The sequence below is a fragment of the Pholcus phalangioides genome, unplaced genomic scaffold (genome assembly GCF_987345545.1).
Source record: "Pholcus phalangioides strain wild (caught in Gottingen) unplaced genomic scaffold, Ppha-v1.0 ptg000009l_1, whole genome shotgun sequence".
Classification (NCBI taxonomy): Eukaryota; Metazoa; Arthropoda; class Arachnida; order Araneae; family Pholcidae; genus Pholcus; species Pholcus phalangioides.
The window spans coordinates 5,246,454-5,267,934 of NW_028301602.1; the positions used below are offsets into that span (position 1 = coordinate 5,246,454).

A 21,481-nucleotide genomic window follows, 5' to 3' on the forward strand; every position below is an offset into this window, starting at 1 on the left:
GTACTTTAAATCTGTAATTTTAGGACAAAGCATTATTTTCATATTCAAAACTATTTGGTTGGCTGAGTTTTCTTGCCATCGCCATGCTCTTGATCTAGAATTGTTTACAAAAAATGAGAATGCGCTGGGATGCTTCTGATTGTTGGCACCTTATTTCTTCTATTTAATGATTATCCTCTTAGAGGTGTGAAACCTCTTAAAACTGATTAGTCAAAATTGTACCTTAAGTGAAAGCAAAAATGTTAGCAAATTTTCCACCCCTGGAATTACAATTGCTGCAAACTGTTACAATTTCTGACATCTGTGCATTCTGTTGCAATTTTGACAATTTTCCCTCATTCGCTACATTCTGTTACAAAAATGCTGAAATTCTTCAATTCTGCGCCATCTTGTGCCAAAAATAAAATTTCCCCAGAAGAAACTTTGAAGTTGCATGACGATAGAAGCTGACTTTTCGATGATGTCATTTGTTCTCCCCACAATTTTATTTCTTGGGGCCGCAAATGGAATTAGCTTGAGGTCCCCCTCCCAAGATTTGGCGCTTAGGTTTCCGACAACATATAAAATGGGAGTCAAGCTACGTGAATTGTCGCTCATCCTCAGAACAACAAAAAACAAAAACCCTTCAATTGCTGTTTGCGACTATTTTTTTTCCAAAAAAAGTTGACTCCTTTGATTTATTTTCACATTCAATCCCAGTACATCTGTTTTCACTCCCTATTTTTAACTGATTTTAGATTGCTCCATGTATTTTATTTTCTATTATTCATTTTCTACTATTCTTCTGATGTGTCATTTCCTTTTACACTATATACCAGCATGTTTAATGTTCAATGGAAAATAGTTTCCAGCTGTGCATTAATTAAAATTACTTTGGCTAGACCATGGTTGCGTGGTTGGTTTGTTTGAAAGGTATTTGATGTAACCAGCAAAGCTTATTTAGGCAGACTACCTGATGTCAACAAAAATTCACAACTTTTCTTTGAGTATATGGTAGACACACTGATGACGAAAATCGTACAGTAACAAGCTAGCCCTTGTAGCTGTAGTGACCATTTTTGTCACATATTCTGCATACCAGGGCTAATTGTATTGGGATCTACAGGTTATAGCCAATTTCAAAACACAGTTCCAGTGAACAGTGATCGCCCTTTTCAAGATCTGAATACTATGAGAGACATTGGGTATATCATAAAATACGAGATCTAACAAACCTATGAAATAAATCACCCTGGACCTGTCCCTTTTTATTAAGTCATCCCACGTGAGCTACAGTATTTTGAGATGGAGTAGTTATACAGACAGCTAGGTACTTCCACATCTGGGAATGTGATTTGCCTAGGTCGTTATTTTCTATGGACACTTGGGTCATAATTTTTCATGGGTCCCTTTATTAAAAAAATATCCTCTGTCCAATCATGTGAAGGAGCCTGGAAGGCTTGAGGCAAAATTCTCACCTGGCAAGACATAATTTTGGTGCATCTCTGGCATTTAAGCCGTGCGAGTAAAATTATCGGGGAGAGAAACTCGCAGATTTGTATATGCCACGCATGAGTAATATGGTGAGAGATAACATAGGCATTTTAATTCAAGTTCTTATCCTGGGCTTTATATTCACCCAGTTCATGAACTTACACATATTTATTGTATACTCTCCAAGTTGTGTTCCAGCTAGTTGAAATGAATCAGAAATTACAATGGTTTCTGCAAATTATTCCATCCAATACAGTCACGGATTGAAATTTGCAGAAAACATTTTCATTCTCATTTTTGATTTGGAAGATAGATGGCCACACTTGAACACATAAAACAAGTGCAACACTTGCATGAATTATCTTTTCGTTACTTTGAAACTAATCACGGCCATGGTCTAGACAAAGCAATTTTAATTAATGCTCATCTGGAAACCATTTCCTATTGAACACTAAACATGCTGGTGAATGACAAAAGGAAATGCATATCAAGAGAATGAATAGTAGAAAACTTGGAAGTAAAATGAGAGACTGAAAATCTGTTAAAGATGCTGGGAAATAAAATATACAAAGCAATCACACATCAGTTAAAAATAGGGAGTGAAAACAGATGTACTCGGATTGAATTTTTTGTGAAAATAGAATCATTCTATTAAATTTCTAATAGTTTAATCATTAGTTTAAATCAAAAATAATTTAAGTCTATAGTTTTTAATCACTATTAAATTTCTGAGAATTTCGAATAAATAATAAGAATGACTCAGGAAAAGAAGTCATCTCAAATTATGTTGAATCAAACTGAGATGATCAACAGCGAACTCAAAAAGAAACACCATTTTAAATAATGAAATGAGTAAATTCTGGTAAAAGAAGCAAAAAATATATCAAATGTTCAAAAATGCTTGAAACTGAAGAGAACAAAAGCACTACTTTTTAGACTTGCATCAGCGGCAAAAACAAGAATTAACTTTTACAAACAATTGCCTTTCTAATGAGTGCTTCAAGGCTCTCCTTTAGTGATTTTTTTTTAAAATGAATGATTACCAAGTCTACACAAGCTGAATCTAAAAACGCTCATTTTCAAATTTTTGAAATCTAAAAAACCGTATGTTAGGCCTCTCATTTGTTGATATTGTAGAGCAGCGGTTCTCAACCTTTTTTGACTCACGGAGCCCTTTTAAGTAAAAAAAAATTTATGGCGGGGAGCCCTTTTTGTAGGGGCCAATTTTTCAATTATTCATCAGTTACTGATTTATTTTTGATATTTAAAAATAGAATTATTTTTTAAAATTTTACTCTTATTTTCCTCGAGTGGCCGCGGAGCCCCTGGAGAGTGCACAAGGAGCCCCAGTAGAGAATGTAAAAATATAAATATCGAGAGAGAGAAAAAGTGTTTTTTTATACGGTATACAGATTTAAAAAATAATTTGAAAATGAGTGTTTTTAGATTTAGCTTGTAGACTTGGTAATCACTAATTAAAAAAAATCACTAAAGGGGAGTTGAAACACATTAGAAAAAAGCAATTGTAAAAGTAATTCTTGTTTTTGTATCTTGGTGGGGAGGGGACACCCCGTTCTTCTGAGGTGAGACAATGCCTTCTAAAGCAGCCTTGCTCTAGAAGGTATTGCGTGAGATAACTGTTTTTTGAAGTAAAAAGGAATCCTGTGTACGCTGCCACATAGTATATGTATATAAAAACTGTTTTTTTTTGTTTACTGCTAAAATTTTAGTGCTACAAAACGTAAGTGCTGCTACGAAAATAATTCCTGTTACAAAAATCAAACTTTAATTTTCCACCCCTGTAATTATTCAATTCATAATTTTTTACGTTATAAAATGTAAAAATATTACATATAATGGGATAACATTAGAACGTAGCTGTGTAAATTTTGGTAATTTTTTGTTCGATCTTTGAATCCGAATTTAATTGCATGCAGATGGAAGGAAAATATAAAAGTGGTCAAACGCGCGACTGTACCCAATATTAAAGGAAGAGCATTTTTATGGCAAAGTTTGACATCAAAATCATGAAATCAGAAGGATGTCATTTCAGTCCTTGGATGCAATTTGTACAAGGTGTTTAATTGGAATGTTGATCAAGTGATCGCAAGCACGAAATCGTATACGAGCATCGAGCACTCTGGCTAATTCGGGGAGCACCGTGTTGAAGATGCCTGCTCTCCAGGCTTGTGGTTGGGGTAACAATCATGCAAAAGTACTAATATGGCTTTCAGAGTAGAAAAAAAGACTCGTACCAAAGTTACCTAGGAATGAGGGGTGACTATGACACAGCAGAATTATCTCTCCCTATTTATTTCATAAATAATTTTAACAAATTCACACACAAATAATCGGGCATGGTAAATAAGTTGAAGGTTGTACAACATTTTCTCCCAGAAAATCATGCTATTAACGCTCACAGTATGGATACCATATTAAGAAATGTGCAGTTCTTGTCCCCGGTTCAGGGCCGGACTGTGGCAGGTGCGAAGGGTGCGGCTGCACTGCGCCGCAAAAGTTAAAAATGATTTAAGTTTTGACTAAAAAATAACTTCAATTTACTTTTTGACTTAACAGAGCAATAGCTTAAAATTTTATTCGTAAAATTACATGGGGGAGGTACAGGGGCGGTCTTAGGGCAGTGCGACCGGTGCAATTGCACCGGGCGCCAAACGAGAAAGGGCGCCGAAACGCGTTAAATATACATTACTAGAAAAATTTCTTTGAGATACGTATTTATAAAAATGTAACTATAAAATATACATGAAAAATTACCGAGATGAGAAATTTTTTTTCAAAAAAACCCCAAAAAAAACAAAGGTTTGAGTGTATATAATATTACGGTTACTTTTCGAAAAGAAAATAATCAATGGGCAGTGCACCTGTATACGTACAGTACATAGCGATTTTGGTCAGATATAAGTACACTCTCTCTCGAGCTCTTTTCGTTTACCTCTGCAAGAGATTTGGGGGGGGGGGTGCGACGAGAAGCAATTTCTTTGTTGTTGCGCAGTAACAAATAAAAATGATGGAGGAATCGTCCTCGGTTTCGACCCAATTTTTCTACTAACGAGAGCGAAAGTTCTGTTGTGTTGTGGAGAGTATTACAGGAATTGAAGGTTTCTTCTGATGTGGGAGAGATTTTGAGCCAGAGGCCTTTCATGCCTCTTTTTTCCCGACTTGTATTAAAAACGCTGAATCGAATCGCCAACAGTACAGTATTCCGAAAAAAAGAAAAACATTTAAGAAAACAAATGAGTGAATTAAAACCTATGATTAACTGACCATTTTAAAGAGGGATCCTGCACTTGGGCCTCGTTCCTACCTGTCACACGAGGAGAAACAAAAATGCGCTCACACGAGAAAGCTCATGCACTTTAGCGCTCCCGATCACTGGCCGGTCTCCCGACTCGCCAGACTTTCCTATTAGTTTCACCAGGGGCAGCTCAGTGGCACTGGGGTGTGCTTTAAAAGATCGTCAAATCCGAAGTGAAAGGGCAAAAAACAATTTTGAAAAATTATTTGTGCCCGCTGTAGGAGGGGCACCAAGTCTGAGGTAGACAGGGCGAAAAAAAGTTAGGGGAAATTTGATTTCTGCCTCCTCTGTAGGAGCACCAAATCCGGCGTACAGGGGTGAAAGAAATTACAGAAAACTATTTCTGCTCGCTTTAGGAAGGTCGTTATATCCGAAGTGGAAACGCAAAAAAAAATTAGGAAAACTTATTTGTGCCCTGTCTACGAGGGGCGTCAAGTTCGTGGTAAAAGGGCGAAAAAAATCGGAAAATGATTTCTGCCCGCTCTAGGAGGAGCGCCAAATCCAAGGTTAAAGGCCAAAAGAAATTCGACATGATATGTTATCACATAAAATATCGCTGTCCCTTTGAACGCATCAAAACGAAGCGATTGAAACTAAAGTTTTTTTAATTGGGGAGGGGGGGGGGCAGGGAGCCCAAAAATAGGTCCCACTCGGGTAGAGATTTTGTCTTGCGCCACCCCTGAGTGCAACGTATGTTGTGTGTGGAAAATTTTAACAAACCGTACATATACACAATTAATCATCTTTTCGGAGTTTCATAGATCTTGTTCCAGATACCCGGTGAGTAACGGTAAAGCCTCCTATGAGGCTTCCAGACAGTATCTGTCTAGGAGGCTTTGGTAAGGTGTGGCCACAACGGGACTCTAAAAAGACATATTTTTCCTTTCAAGAAACAAATGAGGAACGTATGTTGGAAATTAAATTTGATTCTTTTTCCAACCGACTTTCAAGAGAGGCCGAAAACCTCAATATAAATTCGATAAATGAAAATCTTAGTGAAATTTTCGATTTTAATTTTAATTGTATTAGTTTTCTATAAGATTTTAATGTAAGAATTTTAATCATCTTAAAGTTATTTTAAAGGTAAGTCATTTCGTCCACGTTAATCTTGAATAAGAATTAAACATTTTTTGTTAATCGGCCGATGCAAACTTCACTAGTTTGAAAAAAAAAGGCACCTTGGCCGCAGCGGTATGTAACCCACATGAGAAAATTTCATTTATCAATATAAAATCACTCTCAAGGAGAAGATGGGAGGTGTTTAACACGGTCTTGTAGAGAAAATATTAGTTTTTGTACTGGCACATCTATCCAGACTATAAATATTTAAAAATATGTTTTTGTTAATAAATTTTTAACGTAATTATAACTAATGAAACCTCTCTCGGGAAAATAATAATTTTTTTAACCTCAGGAATGTTCAGCCCAAACTTCAAGAATTGTGCATTATCGTTGAAATTAAAGTTGAAGTCCCTGCGGTTAAGAAAATTCTACAGAGAGAAAAAAGCAACCCCTTCCCAGTGCCATCTTAACGCATGGGCCCACCCGGAAGCCTCAAGAGTAGAGGGGCCTCAGGAAAATGAGATCTAGTTAAAATTTTCTAGAATTTACTATGTAGGGCCTCAGAAAAACCACTTGGCCAGGGGAGCCCATGCTCTTAAGTGGGCTCTGCTCCTTCCCCAGGGCCGTAGCGTGCTTTCTCGGAGGAAGTCTTTTCTTTGTGTCTCCTTGAAATGGTTATGCTTAGGAAAAGGAGAAGTTACAAGTGCTCTCCATTCGGCTCGTTTCACCGCCCAACTTGGCTCAGAATAGTTACGGGCCTGCCCAAGTTGCATGGCTTTAGCTGGTGTTTGCCTGCCTCTTCCGGTCCTTAGTACTGGGTCTGAAAGGGATAATTTCAAATGAAATTCATGAGCTTTATAAATATAAACGAAATCATACGGAAATATCACTTCGTAACGAATCTATTTTTCCAGTATGGACATTTTTACTAACTCTCTGTGGCCTTACAGCACATAATGCGCTTTGTTTGTGTATACGTTGTTAAAAGAAGGTGAGAAGAGAAAATCTATCTTCCAAGAGAAGAGAACGTGAGTTGGAATGTGGCTTCCGTCCTGGAAGGTTGTCTGTTTTGAGTGTGCTTCAAAATAAAGGCTTCTTCGTTAAGTTCCGTAGTTTCGTGTATAAATTGGACACCCATCCAATTTCAAGAGTTTGGGGATATTCCGCCACCTCACGGAAAATAGACGCACCTTCGACGCGACGTCCCCTTATAACTTTAATTTAACCACTTTTATTATCATCTTAGCCTTTTTATTACCATCATCTTTTACCATAAAACTCAATTGAAATAAGTATGAAGAAGATAGATGCTGTGAGATTAGTACCCTGCGTAAATGTGTGACGTTTTGCTTTTTTAATGTTTTTAAATCTCTTAATTAAATATCTTAACAAGTTAAATTCTCTTAACAAGTTGGGTTTTTATGTTTGTCTACAAGTTAAATCAAATTCTAGAAGAAGTTTTTCCGTCTTTGTCCCTTAATATCCAACCAAGAGGTGTGGGGGGGGGGGGATGGGGGCGACAAGAGTCTGATAACATGGTAGAATGAATCTTTCCCGTATTTTACGGGACAGTAATGACTAGCAAGAAATGCCTCCTCTGACGCATCACTCTGGATTCGCGCCTGGGGAAGGGAGGGGGGGCGCTGACTACTGTTTTTGAACCGGGCGCCACTGGGTCTAAGACCGGCCCTGGGGAGGTATAATGCATGCTTGCCCAGTTGAAAGAGTACATTTGCGGCCTCTTGCGGGTAGATAATCGGTTCTCTAGCACTGACAGCACTAACCTTTGGTTGCCTGGGGGCACTATCGTCCAAATTTATTGTCGAATGTGGTTTTTTTATGACCATGAAATAATAGTTTGATAGTCATTCTCGTATACCAATGTGAACCGGGTGTGCATCAGGGGTATTCGTAGACACTGGGGGGGGGGGGTCTTGGGGAACCATTTTAGAGGGCCGACAAAACTGCTTTTTGCATCGGGCCGCAAAATACTTGAGCCCGTCCCTGACCTGGTTTACAGTAATTATATTCTAAGATGACATTCGAAGCATTTTTTTGCACTAAATGTATGTTGCATCTAAGCCTAACGCAAATAAGATTCAGCTGTTGGTAAGAGTAGAAAAACACACACACACACCCTTTATAGTGACTTGTGCAAGAAAAAAAAACATGCACAAGAAATATAGAAACATTTTTTTTTTAATTCCAGCTATCTAGACATTACATAGAAAGTAACAAATACACCACACACGGAATATGTATTTTGCTAAATATATGATTTGGCTAACAACATGAAATACAGTTCAGAAAAAGTCTTAAGACAGTGTAAAATATAAATCGCCTATAAATTCCTCTCTGTATATAGAGTTCTATAGAAAACAATCTTCAAATGATTCTCGACATCGTAATCGTTAAAAATTAAAAACCCCACAGGATAGCCCCTTTTTTTGCAATTGTTCGCCCTTTGCATTCAGGCATCCCTGGAGCGACATCTGATGAACAGAACGAAATCATTGGTGAATTTATATCAAAGCTTGTGTGCTTCAATCTATATGCGAGGTCCTGCCTCTCAAAGATGCTATTTTGACTTTAGCTCAATTCAGTTCGTAATGAAAACTTATTTCGAAACATTCCTGATCATTGGATACTTTGGAAAGATTGCGAGTCAAATATTTATTAAAATCATACCCTGTTTGAGCAAACTAAAAATTACAGTGGAACCTTTGTATAACGGACATCGCGGGAATTAAATTTTTGTCCGCTAGCGAAAGTGTCTGTTAAGTTATAGCGTGGTCATAAATCGACTTTGTCGATATAGGAGTCCCTAGCGGCTACAAAAATCAACGAATGCGAATGAAATTAGAGACAAGTGTTTCAAAGTATGCGCTCGAGAATGGAGAAAAAAATAACCAAAAAACCCCTAGCTCTCGCGGTTACGGTCGCGGCAACAAAATTTCCAAAAATTAAAATGACAACACATTTTTATGCATTGGAAAATGATCGGCGTAGCAAAAAGCCATGAATGACTTTGAAACGATACCTGCATAATCATATACGCCGGCGCAGACAAGGATCTCGCCAAGGGATTGGTGAGCTAACCGCCTTGGAGGGGGAATCTTCGGCGGCAGAAATGTGATCTGCATTGGTTGTTTACACGTTTCTTTGCGTCTAGCCAATGCCGTCTTAATGCATGGGCCCAACACCTTCTATAGCAGAAAGCGCGAAGCTCGTGATGTCACTGAAGTCGCCCATTTCACCATATATTTATTGGATTCACCCATATAGTTATTTGATATACTGCGAGAAAAGGTAAAGATTTCTCTCGCATACGTCGACCTGCTTTATCCAATGGGTACAGGTGAAATGGACGACTTCAGTGACGTCAAAGCTTTCTGCTGTAGAAGGTGTTCTCACGGCCCGGGGGTCTCAAGAGAAGAGGGGCCTCACAAAAATGAGATAGCTTTATTCGAGTAGAATTTGCCTGGTAGAGCCTCAGACAATAACTTGGTCGGGGGGGGGGGGCCATTGTGTATTTTTAAGAGGGCCCTGCGTCTAGCGCCGGCATTTGTGGTGCTACAGGCACCGTTCCAACTCCATTTATACATCATTTATGATTTTTCACTACGCCAGTCCTTTTGTAATGCATAAAAGGGAGTGTTGCCATTTGGATTTTTCGAAATTTTGTTGCTGTAACTATAACCGTGAAAAATAGGTTTTGTTTCTCTTATTCTCCAGCGCTTACTCTGAAGCACCTATATCACATTCGAATTCGTTGATTTTTGCGGCTGCTAGGGGTTCGTATATCGGAGAAGCTATTTTATGGCCACCCTAGTATATAGCGAAATACTTCAAGACCCAGTTTCACAGTCTTCAAAAGTGTCCGTCATGGAGGTTCCACTGTATTGGTTTCCCCCTCCCTCCATCATTAGACTAGACAATCACGATATCCTCATCAGCGGACGAGGGTTTTTTTTTTAACTACCATCTCTTGTATACGGTAGGGCTTCTGCTGTAGGTCGACATGTAAGGCGTGGTGGTCCAAGGGCTAGGGGCCGGTCGACTGGGGTAAGCGTAAGCTACTGGAGTGACTGGCCTCCTGTAATAAGCGACTGGCCACCTCTGGGTGACCATTTGCGAAGGGTAAGCCACTGGCCTGGCTGCTGCCATGTAAGTCTTAGCTCCAGGAGAATACAAGAATGGACCCATCGCAGCAACTGGTTGAACTGATTGAACTGGTTGGCGTATCGCGTAGTAGCTTTGAGTGGGTGCGTACATCACCTGGGCGGGCTGCATTCCCTGCATTCCTGTGTTCGATGATGCCGGACTACCGTAGATACCACTGTCAGTAAACAGAAGTTGCTGGATCGTTGCTGCTTCGTTTGATGAAGATGGAGAAGAGGCCGATGATTGAGATGCTGACGACGTGGAACTCTGTCCACCGGTGTGGTATTTCAAGCTTCCATACTCGTCGCTACTGAGTCCTCCAAGACCTCCGGAGTCACCGTAGGTGCTGCTTCCGGCGATGTTGACTCCTCCAGTTCCATCAGAGGTTTCTTCTCCAGTACCTGCGTTTATGTGGATGATTCTTGTTGTATGCTGGGGAATTCTAAAAAGACACGGAATTTAATAGTAATTATCGGTATTGCTCCATACCAGAATATATGGTGAATATATATGAATATACATGCTTCACTACCGAAAAAACCGAGAAACACCCAGGCTCTCTCACACAAGATAATTTCAGCACATTGTCCCATGGAAACCCGGGTGCCTCCGGAGATCATTTGAATTATGAAAATGACATCGCCGACCATCACTGGCAGAAAATACAAGTTTTTAACCATGCTTCGTAAGGATCGTCTTAAGAGCAGTATGGATCCCCCTGGGCAAAGCGATTTTTCTGAGTCTAATATAATAATTCTGATATCTAATTACCAATTTACATGCTTACTATCTAAATTTTGAACCAGATCCCGTTCTCATGAAGCCCCCTCTACACTGCAGGCCCCCTGGCCGTGTCACATGGGCCCACGGCCCATGTGTTAATACGGCACTGTGCTTTACACCAGTCTCCATCTCTTGATGTTTTAATTTCGATTAGTAGGCCTACTGCGTAGTGCTTGTCATTTTGGAAATTAGAATAAGAAATATGCCAAACGTAAAGGGAATGGCAGATTGTACTCACGGTATGGGTATTATCTTTTCGGTGACATGGTGATGCCTGCTGCTGCCGCTGGCACTCATGTGGTGACCGTGATGATGATGATGCCCCCCTCCGCCGCCGCCCATATGAACTGGCACAGCGATCGGTACGTAATGACCATGGCCACCGCCGCCACCTCCTCCGCCTTCACCGTCTTGCTTTTGCAGAACCTTGGCTACGATTCCGGCTGTCAGAAGCTCGATGAGCTTATTGTGTCCTTTTCTTCCAGCTTCGACTTCGATAGTCAAAAAAATTACAAACAAGCTGCTGAACAAAGCCCATTTGCACAACCGCCCATTGAGATTGTCATGTTGAATGAACATCTGTGAGAAATAGGAAGGAAAATATCAATTTTTTAGTTCACCGTGATGCATCAGTCAAAATATAAGAGATGTTTTCTAATAGAAATTTCAAACAGATATTGTACATACCAGAAGTAATGAACAGGAGCAAATCCAGGGCGGGGGAAAAAGCAATGGGGATATCCCCCCCCCCTCAAGAGCTTGGGATCGAAAAATAATGATTCTGTCCCATACAATGTGGAATGTATAGGTACAGTACAACCTTTACTCCACACTTTAATAAATCCCTGGATCCGTGCCTGGTAATGGATTATTCCCGAAAATTATCAGATCAAGTTGTTTGGATTTTACAAAAACACCCGAGAGAGAATGTGAGTTTCTTGAAAAAAGAGAGAGAGATACCATCTAATGCTTTAAAAACTTCAAGGCATGAAAATTTGATTCTATATATCCGAAGGATTGTTGTATCCGATCTAAAAAAGAAATATGATACAAGGAGGGGCTGGAAATATCGTTCGTTGTGTATCCGGCGGTTCATTACAATGGCGTCGTAGTCGAGGGTGCAGTCTCAGTATTCTGTACCACCGGTCTAAGCGCTCAAATAATTCATTCAGAAATCAAAAAATTCGCCATATAAAGCTCATGTCGAACACCCCCCATAGGTGCATAACACTTCCGACGTTTCTGGTTCGTTATAGGTTGGGAGCGCTATAATTATTTCATAAGTATATTAGGGAAACACCCACATAATACGCTTTCGGGCATGCACCAATGTCTTAGAAAAATTCATCAGAAGAATGTTCAAGAAGTTGGATGTATTAAAACACACATGAATTATGCAGAATCTCCGTTATTAATACCTTATCAAAAATCATCTCAGTAAGTTTGAAAATTGAAGTACTAAGAGAAAAAAAATCACTTTTACCGGTGTGATGATGTATATTTTTCTAAATGGCAAATTTGATGAATGTGTGGAGAAATTTATCACAGAATTTATCTTCGTTTTACCACTTATGAGTTTCGCTCGTGTATTAAAGGCATTTTGCCATAAAAACTTATTTTAATTTAAAATATAAAGGATATAAAGGAAAGTAAAAAAAAAAATTATCATTCTTTCTTCATACATGTCACTACAGGGAAACTTGGTTAATTCCAACGTGGTTGGTTCGAATTTCGGATAATTCGAACTTTTAAGAACTCCCCCTCGAGAGTTTTCTATCTAATTTAATGTTAAAATTTATAGTTTAATTCGAATTTTTTTTTCGAATATTTTGGATAATTCTGTGTTGGAGGAACAAAAAATCACGATTAAATGATTATGAGCTGATGTAGACAGATGGGGAAAATCCACGAGCAATCAGACGTTGCTTCTCTCGACAAATTTGTCCAATCCTCATTATCAAGGGGCTAATTAGTTCATTGCTGACCCATTTTGAAGATTTACTGTTGACCAATTGTTACTGTCTTTAAAAATAAAAGTTAAAAATTCGGACTTTTTAACCTTAACTTGTGACTCGAAAAGCTTGCTAACATTCTGTCCGCTGAGCAACGTGTAAGGGATTGTCGGGCCAGTCATAAAGATAGGCTTTATAACTTGTAATAAAGAAACGAGCACGTCTTCCTTTGAAAACGATACCCATTGTATGTCAGAATGTACGTGTCTCAGAATTTAATTTGCTTTTCTATTTTCAGAATTATCTTTGCTGGATTTATTGTTTTTAGCAACTCATGTTCGGAAAAAAAAGATTTGATGATCCGAAATCGCCAAACTATCATTGCCCTCCAAAGCGGCAAGCTATGCGTTTGGTGAACGTTCGGTGAATTTGGCGGGATTATGAAGGGACTTCATCAATTTTTAAAGTGTTATAACTTCATAATTATTGGTCAACTAAAAAAACGGGAAACACTTTCCACATTAATTTTTCACAAGGAATCACGCATGTAATTATTGAGCGGTCGATAGTACCCACATAGTGTTCTCAGAAACCACCTACGTTCTGTAATTAGATCTTATTGAAACATCGCAATGCTTAGATCCCCTAACTACCCTTTCAACTACTGCAACCTTCGAAGATAGGAAATTGAAGTGTTTTTCGTAGCCGATTGAATGAATGAATGAACGCCAGGACTCTGCCACCGAACTTATCCCGTTGCCGAGGTCTCTTCCGTCCCAGCTTCATGACAGAGTCTTGAACAAAGTATGCGTACTTAACAGTCTGAGTACGCATCTAATGGCGTGTCTGCCTTTTCAGTGCTGCCATTTATATTTCAAATTGCGAGTGAAGTGTAATGAATGAATATTTGTACCGTTGTGTAGGTCTGTTACTCTTTCTGCGGCAAGTCTTTTCAACTGGGAGATCGGCTGGCATTCGCGCTGTTGGGAACCGCAGAAAAGCAACTTCAGCCCACCACCACTGTGGAGCCGGTTGTGAGGGTGTTTCTTGTAGCGGTAATGTTAACTGATTTCGCCCCACGTGATTATCAGATGTTTGGTTCATTCACAAAAAAAAACCATCTTGGAATAAGACTTTGCAATTCCGATGGGGAAGAAGACGGTGCACGAATGGTAACAACGAAAGCACACACAATTTTTCTCTCGTTCTCATGTTTTGAAGGGTTCCCGTGAAGAACTTGAAAAATTAAATTAAGTTATCCATCTAAAACTGTTTTACAATCCAAGGTTATGTATGTTTAGTTCAGAAGCGTTCAATTTGAAGAGCAACGGATATATTCTATAATGATTTCACAACCGTGGTCGCAGGTCACTCTAGTGCTGTCTACTTCACCAACTCTGGCCATATCGCTATCGATTTACTGCCCTTAATGAGATGGGTTGGAAATGAAGGAGATTTCTAATTGGTGGTCGCCTCAAGTTCGTTAGGGAAAACATCTTATCGATATCCTCTCTGGGGTTCGAACTCAGGACCGTGACAGCAACCTTCGCGGTGGCAGACGAGCATCTTATATCCCCGCGCCACTCGGGCGCTTCTGGGGTCCAAGCGCTGCTTGGGTCGAGAACGGTTTTAACACTCGTCGAATAAGGAAACTGATTTTTCTGCGATCAATGACACCCACAGATTCACAGACTATTCCGTTTATGGATGCAAATGAGTTAAACAGCACGATTGTTACTTTTTTTTGATAATGATGAGGATCATCATTTTCTTTGGGAATAATCCGGGTTGGATTTTTGTGTACCAAAATAAGTCCATTCGCTTTAACAACAAAAACTGTAATCGATCACAAGATGATGCAAATACGAAAGTAAAAAATATTTAGCAAACTTATAGTCTATCATGATTCACACTAGTTGAAATATACACTTCTTTTTGTTACACTGTATTTATTATTCATATTAGAGGTTCGTGGTGTCCATGATTTATCAGATGACTTCCCGGGTCACAGTTGAGCAAGTATGGTCTCTAGTCCTAGATTTCCCAAACTTTTTTCACGTTACCTTTAGAAATGAGATTAGAATCAAATCAAATATTTCATTGTACTCGTGGAACTTCGGTGGCACCCCCCAGAATTCCCGTTACACGTTGTTGAAGGGGGGGGGGGTTATATAATCACACTTAATATAATAACGGCTCTACTACTTCTTACTAAAATTACTACGCTCTAATTACTTCTTCTAATATACAGGGTGATTCACGAAGATGTATACAGTTTCCAGATGCTATAAAATAGTAAGAGTTGTTGACACGGATGTACTTTTAAAGAATAAATGTCCTGCTACTGAGGAAAGTGACAAAGGCGATAGCACGTGTTTCCTGTGACTAATGTCACAAAAGTGATTATAGCCAGTTTCCATGAGGAAAACTATCAAGGTCGTGGGAGATTTTTCTGGATATATCGTGTCTGACTGACGTCACTTGCAGAACTGCAGTGACAACGTAACTCTTTATTTGGATTGGAAATATCGTTGCACAACAATTACGGATTCCGTTTTGCTTAATTCAAGAACACAAAACTCTTTCTCCATTACATGCACAGCCATTTTGAATAAATATAGATGGCAGCACTGAAAATTCACACACAACACTATGTGCTCACTCAGACTAAGGTACACACACAATCATACTTCCAGCGCAACTCAATCAGTAGTGAATCACCCATGGATATAGACCGGAATTGGGATCAGTTCAAAAGAAAGAATTTTTTTGAACGAATAGTCTCGTCACATACGTACTATGGCTTATGTTGAGGCGCCTATATAAAGGTATTCTAGATGCTCTAGCCTTTGCCACTTCCCTCAGTAGCGCTACACAAACTTTATGAGAACATCTACCTAACAGCTTGCAGTTGTGGTTCGCGTTTTCCAAAAAAGAATCTTAAAACTCTGCTTCTTTATGTATCATTATGAACAATAATTTATTCTCCCAATATCTTGCTAAAAGCCTGACCAGCCTAATGGCCTCTAGGCCCCTAGGGTGCCATACATGGTAAAATAGTATTTCCTTCTAATTAATTGATTAGGAATCAGGGTTGCCAAATATATTTCAAACCGGAACTACCCACATTTGTTGAAAAAATGAAGCAAGTTGTATTCTTTTAAAAAAAAATTCTTGAGAAAAAATTTCAGTGATTTTGAATTACACAAGAATAAAAAAAACTACGATTTTTCGAGACTTTAGAGCAGAGTAGGCAATACACTATATAGTCAAATATCATACACGGTAAGTGGACACCTGAACGTGAAGACCCAGATGCAGTGCAATTTAAAACCTTTAAGGTGCGTAGTTTTGTTTTGATTGAATACCGACTCTAAGAGGATATTTCAGTTATCTTATAGATAACTGATCTTAAGTCAGCCACCTCGATGGGCAATTTGCCTGTTGTGGCGTTGTATTTGTTTGTATTGTATAACAGTACCCGAGTGGTGCAGTGGCAAGACGCTCGCCTGCCACCATGAAGGCTACCGCTGGTCGATTCCGGAGAAGAGGGTAGATAACAAGTTTTTTTTATCGAACTTGAGGTGACCACCGATAGATGACGCCTTAATTTCCGACCTAACTCGATCGGTAGTAAATTGCTGTACGGTGATATTACCGGGGTTAGTGTGAGGTAAAGTAGTAGTAGTTACAGTAAAACCCCGTTTTAACGAATACCGTTATAGCGAAAAACTCGTTTTAACGAACACTTTTCCAAGTCCCCCATATAAGTTTACATAGGAACAATGAAAAAACCTGGAATTCCATTATAACGAAGTGGTTTCTTTGGACTCTTGGCGTTTGTTAAAACGGACGGGATTCGACTGTATATATTTGTAATAATTAATTTAGTCACGCCCCGTTTTCATACAAAGAAAAAACTAGATGAGTTTTTAAGAGGATAACACCTATCATCTGAATGTTTGTTCCGCGTCCGAAATCTTTAAACATAATACAAATAACACTCACTAAGTGGATAATCAGTTTTTCAACTCATTTGTTTCACCACCAACTTGCACAAAACCCTTCAAAAACACGTTCTCACATAGTAGGCATGCTTATATGAAAAGCTATGTTTGCATAACATTTTAATTTAGTGTAAAGCAAACAACACTATTTTTCATGACTTGATAAGTCGACAGATAGGTTAAGTGGATATTTTACTTTCGGTCCCAGTGATGCTATCCAATAAAGATAGCCTTTTATCACGTACCATTTTCTTAAGCATTCTACAGAGTAGGCTTTCAAAAGTCATTGAACATTTACTTATTTTCTAAATGGTTATAATAGTTTCACTGTAAAACTCTAAAATGGTTAACAGCTTATTGCCGCAGAAAAATTTCGATTCATTCACTATTTTAAGATAAAATAATGTGGTTAGAAAATTCCATTACTTACCTTGTACAAATATTAACCAGCAATGAAAAGTTGAAATATTTCCTTTTTCCTGTGATTAAACACTGATGTACGAGTAAGCACCTTCAACAGATGATTCTCTTGTATGTTCAAAGTTCAATGAGAATCCTATTTACGGCTGCAGGAACAAATGCTCGGTGAATCGGCGTGGCCTTAATGACAGGCAAACCTCGTCCGGTGGAGTAAATATATTTTACGATGATGCCCAGATGAGTTTTTGAGGATGAACGACGTCCCCACCACGGCTCGGTTGAGATGATTGTGGCCGTCGGGCCGTGACATCCCTCACTTTAAGTGCGACACACATTTCGGTTAGAATGTGTGCGATCATCATCGACAGGCTTACGTCATCGATGACGTCGAAGACGAGAAGAGAAAAGAAAAATCTTGAGCCAAATAAAAAAAGTATCATAGCAGATTAATTTGAACCATTAATACGCCTCGGGTGAGTTTCCAGCCATATCACAAACACAAACAACTGAACCTTGCCGCTTTCTTTTGAGTGTCAGTGTGGATGCTTCGAAGTAATTTAATGTAATTTAAAGCCACTTGACGCCCATTACTTTTTTCTTAAAGAGCTTAGATTTCTTTCCCTGATTTCTACCATTGAATCGAAGTAAAGGGGACCCAAAAAGGAGTGAAGGAGAAAGTTCGAGATGTCTAATAAACGCGTTCAATGTACCGAAAAGGAATTTGCGAAATTTCGAAAAGTGAAATAGCATAAGAACTTATAAATAACTGAATCTGACACACATAAAAGTTTATTGAACATGTGCATAAGAGACGATTATTTCATTATAAAGCACTTGTCATCCTATAAATGGCAGAATGAAGTTGATTTTGACAGAGAGATGTATCAGTAAAATGGAGATTTAGTTTAACCCTTTAATTAGCAAGCATTTGGAATATCCAGAGGAGAAAAATTTTGAGGGGTTTATATTGAGCAAATAAGGTACTCTAGATGCAATTACATATGACAATATATATATACATTGTCAATACTTAAAAAATATGGTTTATTGCACTTCAGGGGAACACACTGTATTTATATGATTTATACAGATTTGAATAGTATAAAAATGTCATTTATTAAAGACACAGATATTTCTGGATATTATGCCGAGGTGAAATCGGAAAAAAAAGTCATTTGGTCTCCACCGGGACGACAACCCAGGCCCCCTTGCAAACCGGCAAGGCTTGCTACCTTTTACACCACTAGAGACATGACCCTGCCTTTTTTATTTCACGTACTGCGGCGTGAGACAATGAAGTATAGAGGCATTACAAGCCTTCAGTTTACATTCAGAAAATGGCCCGTAGGTGTGTACCCACACAAGCATTTTCCTCCAAAATACAAGGGTCAAAAAACCATTCTTGCTTTTGGTTTGTCAGGGAAAAGGAGACACGTATACCTTTGAGCCATTCTGGTGGTAATTATAGAAACTTCATGAACACCTCACAAGTAAAGATCTAATGTTTAGGAGTTGCTAAGAAGCATCAGTGCTGAAACGAGCTCATAATATACAAGGCTTTTATCTGAAAAACTATAAGGAACTCATGTTGCTTTTTTTGAGAGTAACACAGCCAAATAAAAGGTTAATAACAAAAATGCGACCTTTAAAATATGTATTCAAACAAAGCTCGCTGCCCGGGGCGGGGGGATGTCTTGCAGTGTGTGTGGGGGTGTCAACATATTTCTTTTTTTTTCCTTCTAAATTTTCATGTGGCGTCTAAAATACGTTCATGCACATTTCAGAACTAAGATTTTTGAAATAAAAAAAAATTATATATTGGGGGCCATTCAAGTATTACGTAAGCAAATTTTTAGCCATTTTTGACCCCCGCCCCCCCTTGTCAGCAAAAGTAAGCAAACAAAACACTGACCTTCCCCCCCCCCCCCGTCAGCAAAATTTCGTCAGCAGCTTAGAATATTTCATATCTTCAAAAAGGGTGGTTGATGACGTAAGCAAGCAATCTTCAAACCCACCCTCACCCCTTGTCATCAAAAGTCAGCAAATCCGAAACCCCCCCCCCTCGATGCAGACGTAATACTTGAATGATCCCTTGAGAAAAAAAAGATGGCAACCTATACAGTAGGAAAATATAAAACGCTACAAAAATATAGGGTGGTTGTGTCATGTACACATTTTAAAAAGGACGTAAGAAATCTAACAACTGACATAAAAAGGTGAGGTTTGCACTGAAGTACTTATCATGACCTATAGTTTTTTGATTAATTAAAAAAAAAATTTAAATTCATGTCACCAGGTGACACTTTGTAAAAAAAAAACACACACACAATAACAACAACAACAACACAACTCGGAATAACACATAAAATACAACACAAACAGTGCATAATTTATAGTTGTTTATGACAATTTCCTTTACATAAAACTGCCACATTTCAAAATGAGCGCCCTTTTCAGCCACCTTGGGCTACATCTAAACAGGTAAAAGGGTGCTTGCTCATGTTGAAATATGTTAGTTTTCTGTGACGCAAATTGTCATAAACATTAATTATGCAGTATTTGTGTTTAATTTTATGTGTTATGTAAAGTTTTTTTAAATTTACAGCCCCACCTGGGAGTAGGATTTAAACATTTTGTTTTTAAATTTAACAAAATAAAATTCTATACCAGTGATTTCCAACATTTTTTGATGTCGTGGACTTCCGTGGTGAAAATCAATGCTCCGCGGATCCCTTGTAACAAAGGTTAATTTCGAGTAATCCAACACTCCCATGGTCCCACATCCTGCAATAGTTTAATCTGCAATAGCACAAATTATTCATGGGCCCGTTTATAGTTCATTTATTGTGTGAGAGAAAAAAATATAATAATCGTCTCGGGCATCCCGGCTGGAGCGATGTCACCCTTGTGGGACGTGCTCACCTTGCGTAAAATCTAAAACGTATAGTTTTATCATTTGCATATCGTAAAAAATTGAAGTAATAAATACAATTTCACAGTACTAAATGTATCATTAATGCAATTGTAGTAAATGAAAATAATATTGTGGACCTCCTAAAAAGCATTCACGAACCACTGTTTGAAAACCCTGCTCTAAGCTATGATAAGTATTAAGTGCTTTAAACCTAAAATACTATTTAGTTATAAGTGGGGTTAATAAATTAGTATTTGCTCAACCCCGGCCTAGCGAATATGATTCTCCACATGGGATTCCCGAAGGGTTCTATTTCTTCCAGTAATAAATTAATATAATAAACTATCACACCATAATATTCTCATTATTTGGAACAATTTTCGTAGCGTAAACAGTTTTAAAATATTGTTGTGGAAATAATGTAATTTTATGAAAAAAATTTTTGAGAAAAATTTACCAGAGAGACTATACAGAAAAATAGTTTTTTCCCTTTCGGAGTAATTTCAGTATTTGTAGAACAATTCTTCAAACAATTTGAGCTAGGGGTGCCGTTTATTCTTCAAAAAATAATTTCATTGAGTTATTTTCGAGCAAAGAGATTTGCTATTGGAAAAAAACTTTCTGCACTTACAGCAATGTTTCGGGGTTGACTAGTTAACCCTTTAAGCGGGAATCATTAACCCCCATGTAAAATCCCAATATCTTTTTTTTTTAAATTAAACTTTCTTAGGATTTTCAGCAGCGATATAGGGAAAAGTGTTCTATTGAAAAATCAACTTTGTGTAGACAATCAATCAGTGTCTGGGCTTCTCAGTGTTAAATTAGCGATTCAAAAGGCGAGATATCTCGCCAATGCCGCTTAAAGGGTTAATAAATGAAATCAAAGGAATGGAAAGAAAAGGCCGAATTCAAGTGACTTGTGTATCGAAGATTCTCACGGTGTCTGTTAAATCACTGGAAAATTTTTCAACATTGTAAAATGTCTGGGCTTTTCACTGCTAAAATAAGAAGGAAAGAGATTGACGAGATGACGCCTAAAGGGTTAAATATACTGTGCAATTCATTAATTTAATAGCTTGAGGAGTTTATTATGGGGAACTTTATCAAAGACTTTTGAGAAATTTAGGAAAACGGTATCAGTTTGTGGGTTTTGATCAGTGGCTCCCGAGAGGTCGTGGATGAAGAGGGTAGTAGAGAGAGAGAGAGAGAGAGAGAGATTACCTTCTTTTCTGCTTCTAATGAAAAAAATTTTTAGGCATGTATAATTTTTTACAGAAATATGATCTGGTTCAACCTTATTCTTCTGCCGGGATCCCGGAAAATGAGTTCAGATTCCCGGTTGCATTTTAGGTGCGGGATCACGAAATTGTTTTCGCTATATCTCGAGAAG

The 21,481-nt window shown here is 38.4% G+C and overlaps 1 protein-coding gene across 1 annotated transcript; it reads right to left on the reverse strand.

Moving 5' to 3' along the window:
- Positions 1 to 8,048: 8,048 nt before the first annotated feature.
- Positions 8,049 to 17,483, reverse strand: LOC149081662 (uncharacterized). Its single transcript, XM_089236839.1, has 3 exons — positions 17,188 to 17,483; positions 11,037 to 11,377; positions 8,049 to 10,457 (listed from the first exon to the last, which is right to left on the reverse strand). Exons 2-3 carry the CDS (start codon positions 11,375 to 11,377, stop codon positions 9,830 to 9,832), a joined length of 969 nt encoding a protein of 322 aa, XP_089092965.1. The 5' UTR covers positions 17,188 to 17,483; the 3' UTR covers positions 8,049 to 9,829.
- Positions 17,484 to 21,481: the final 3,998 nt, after the last annotated feature.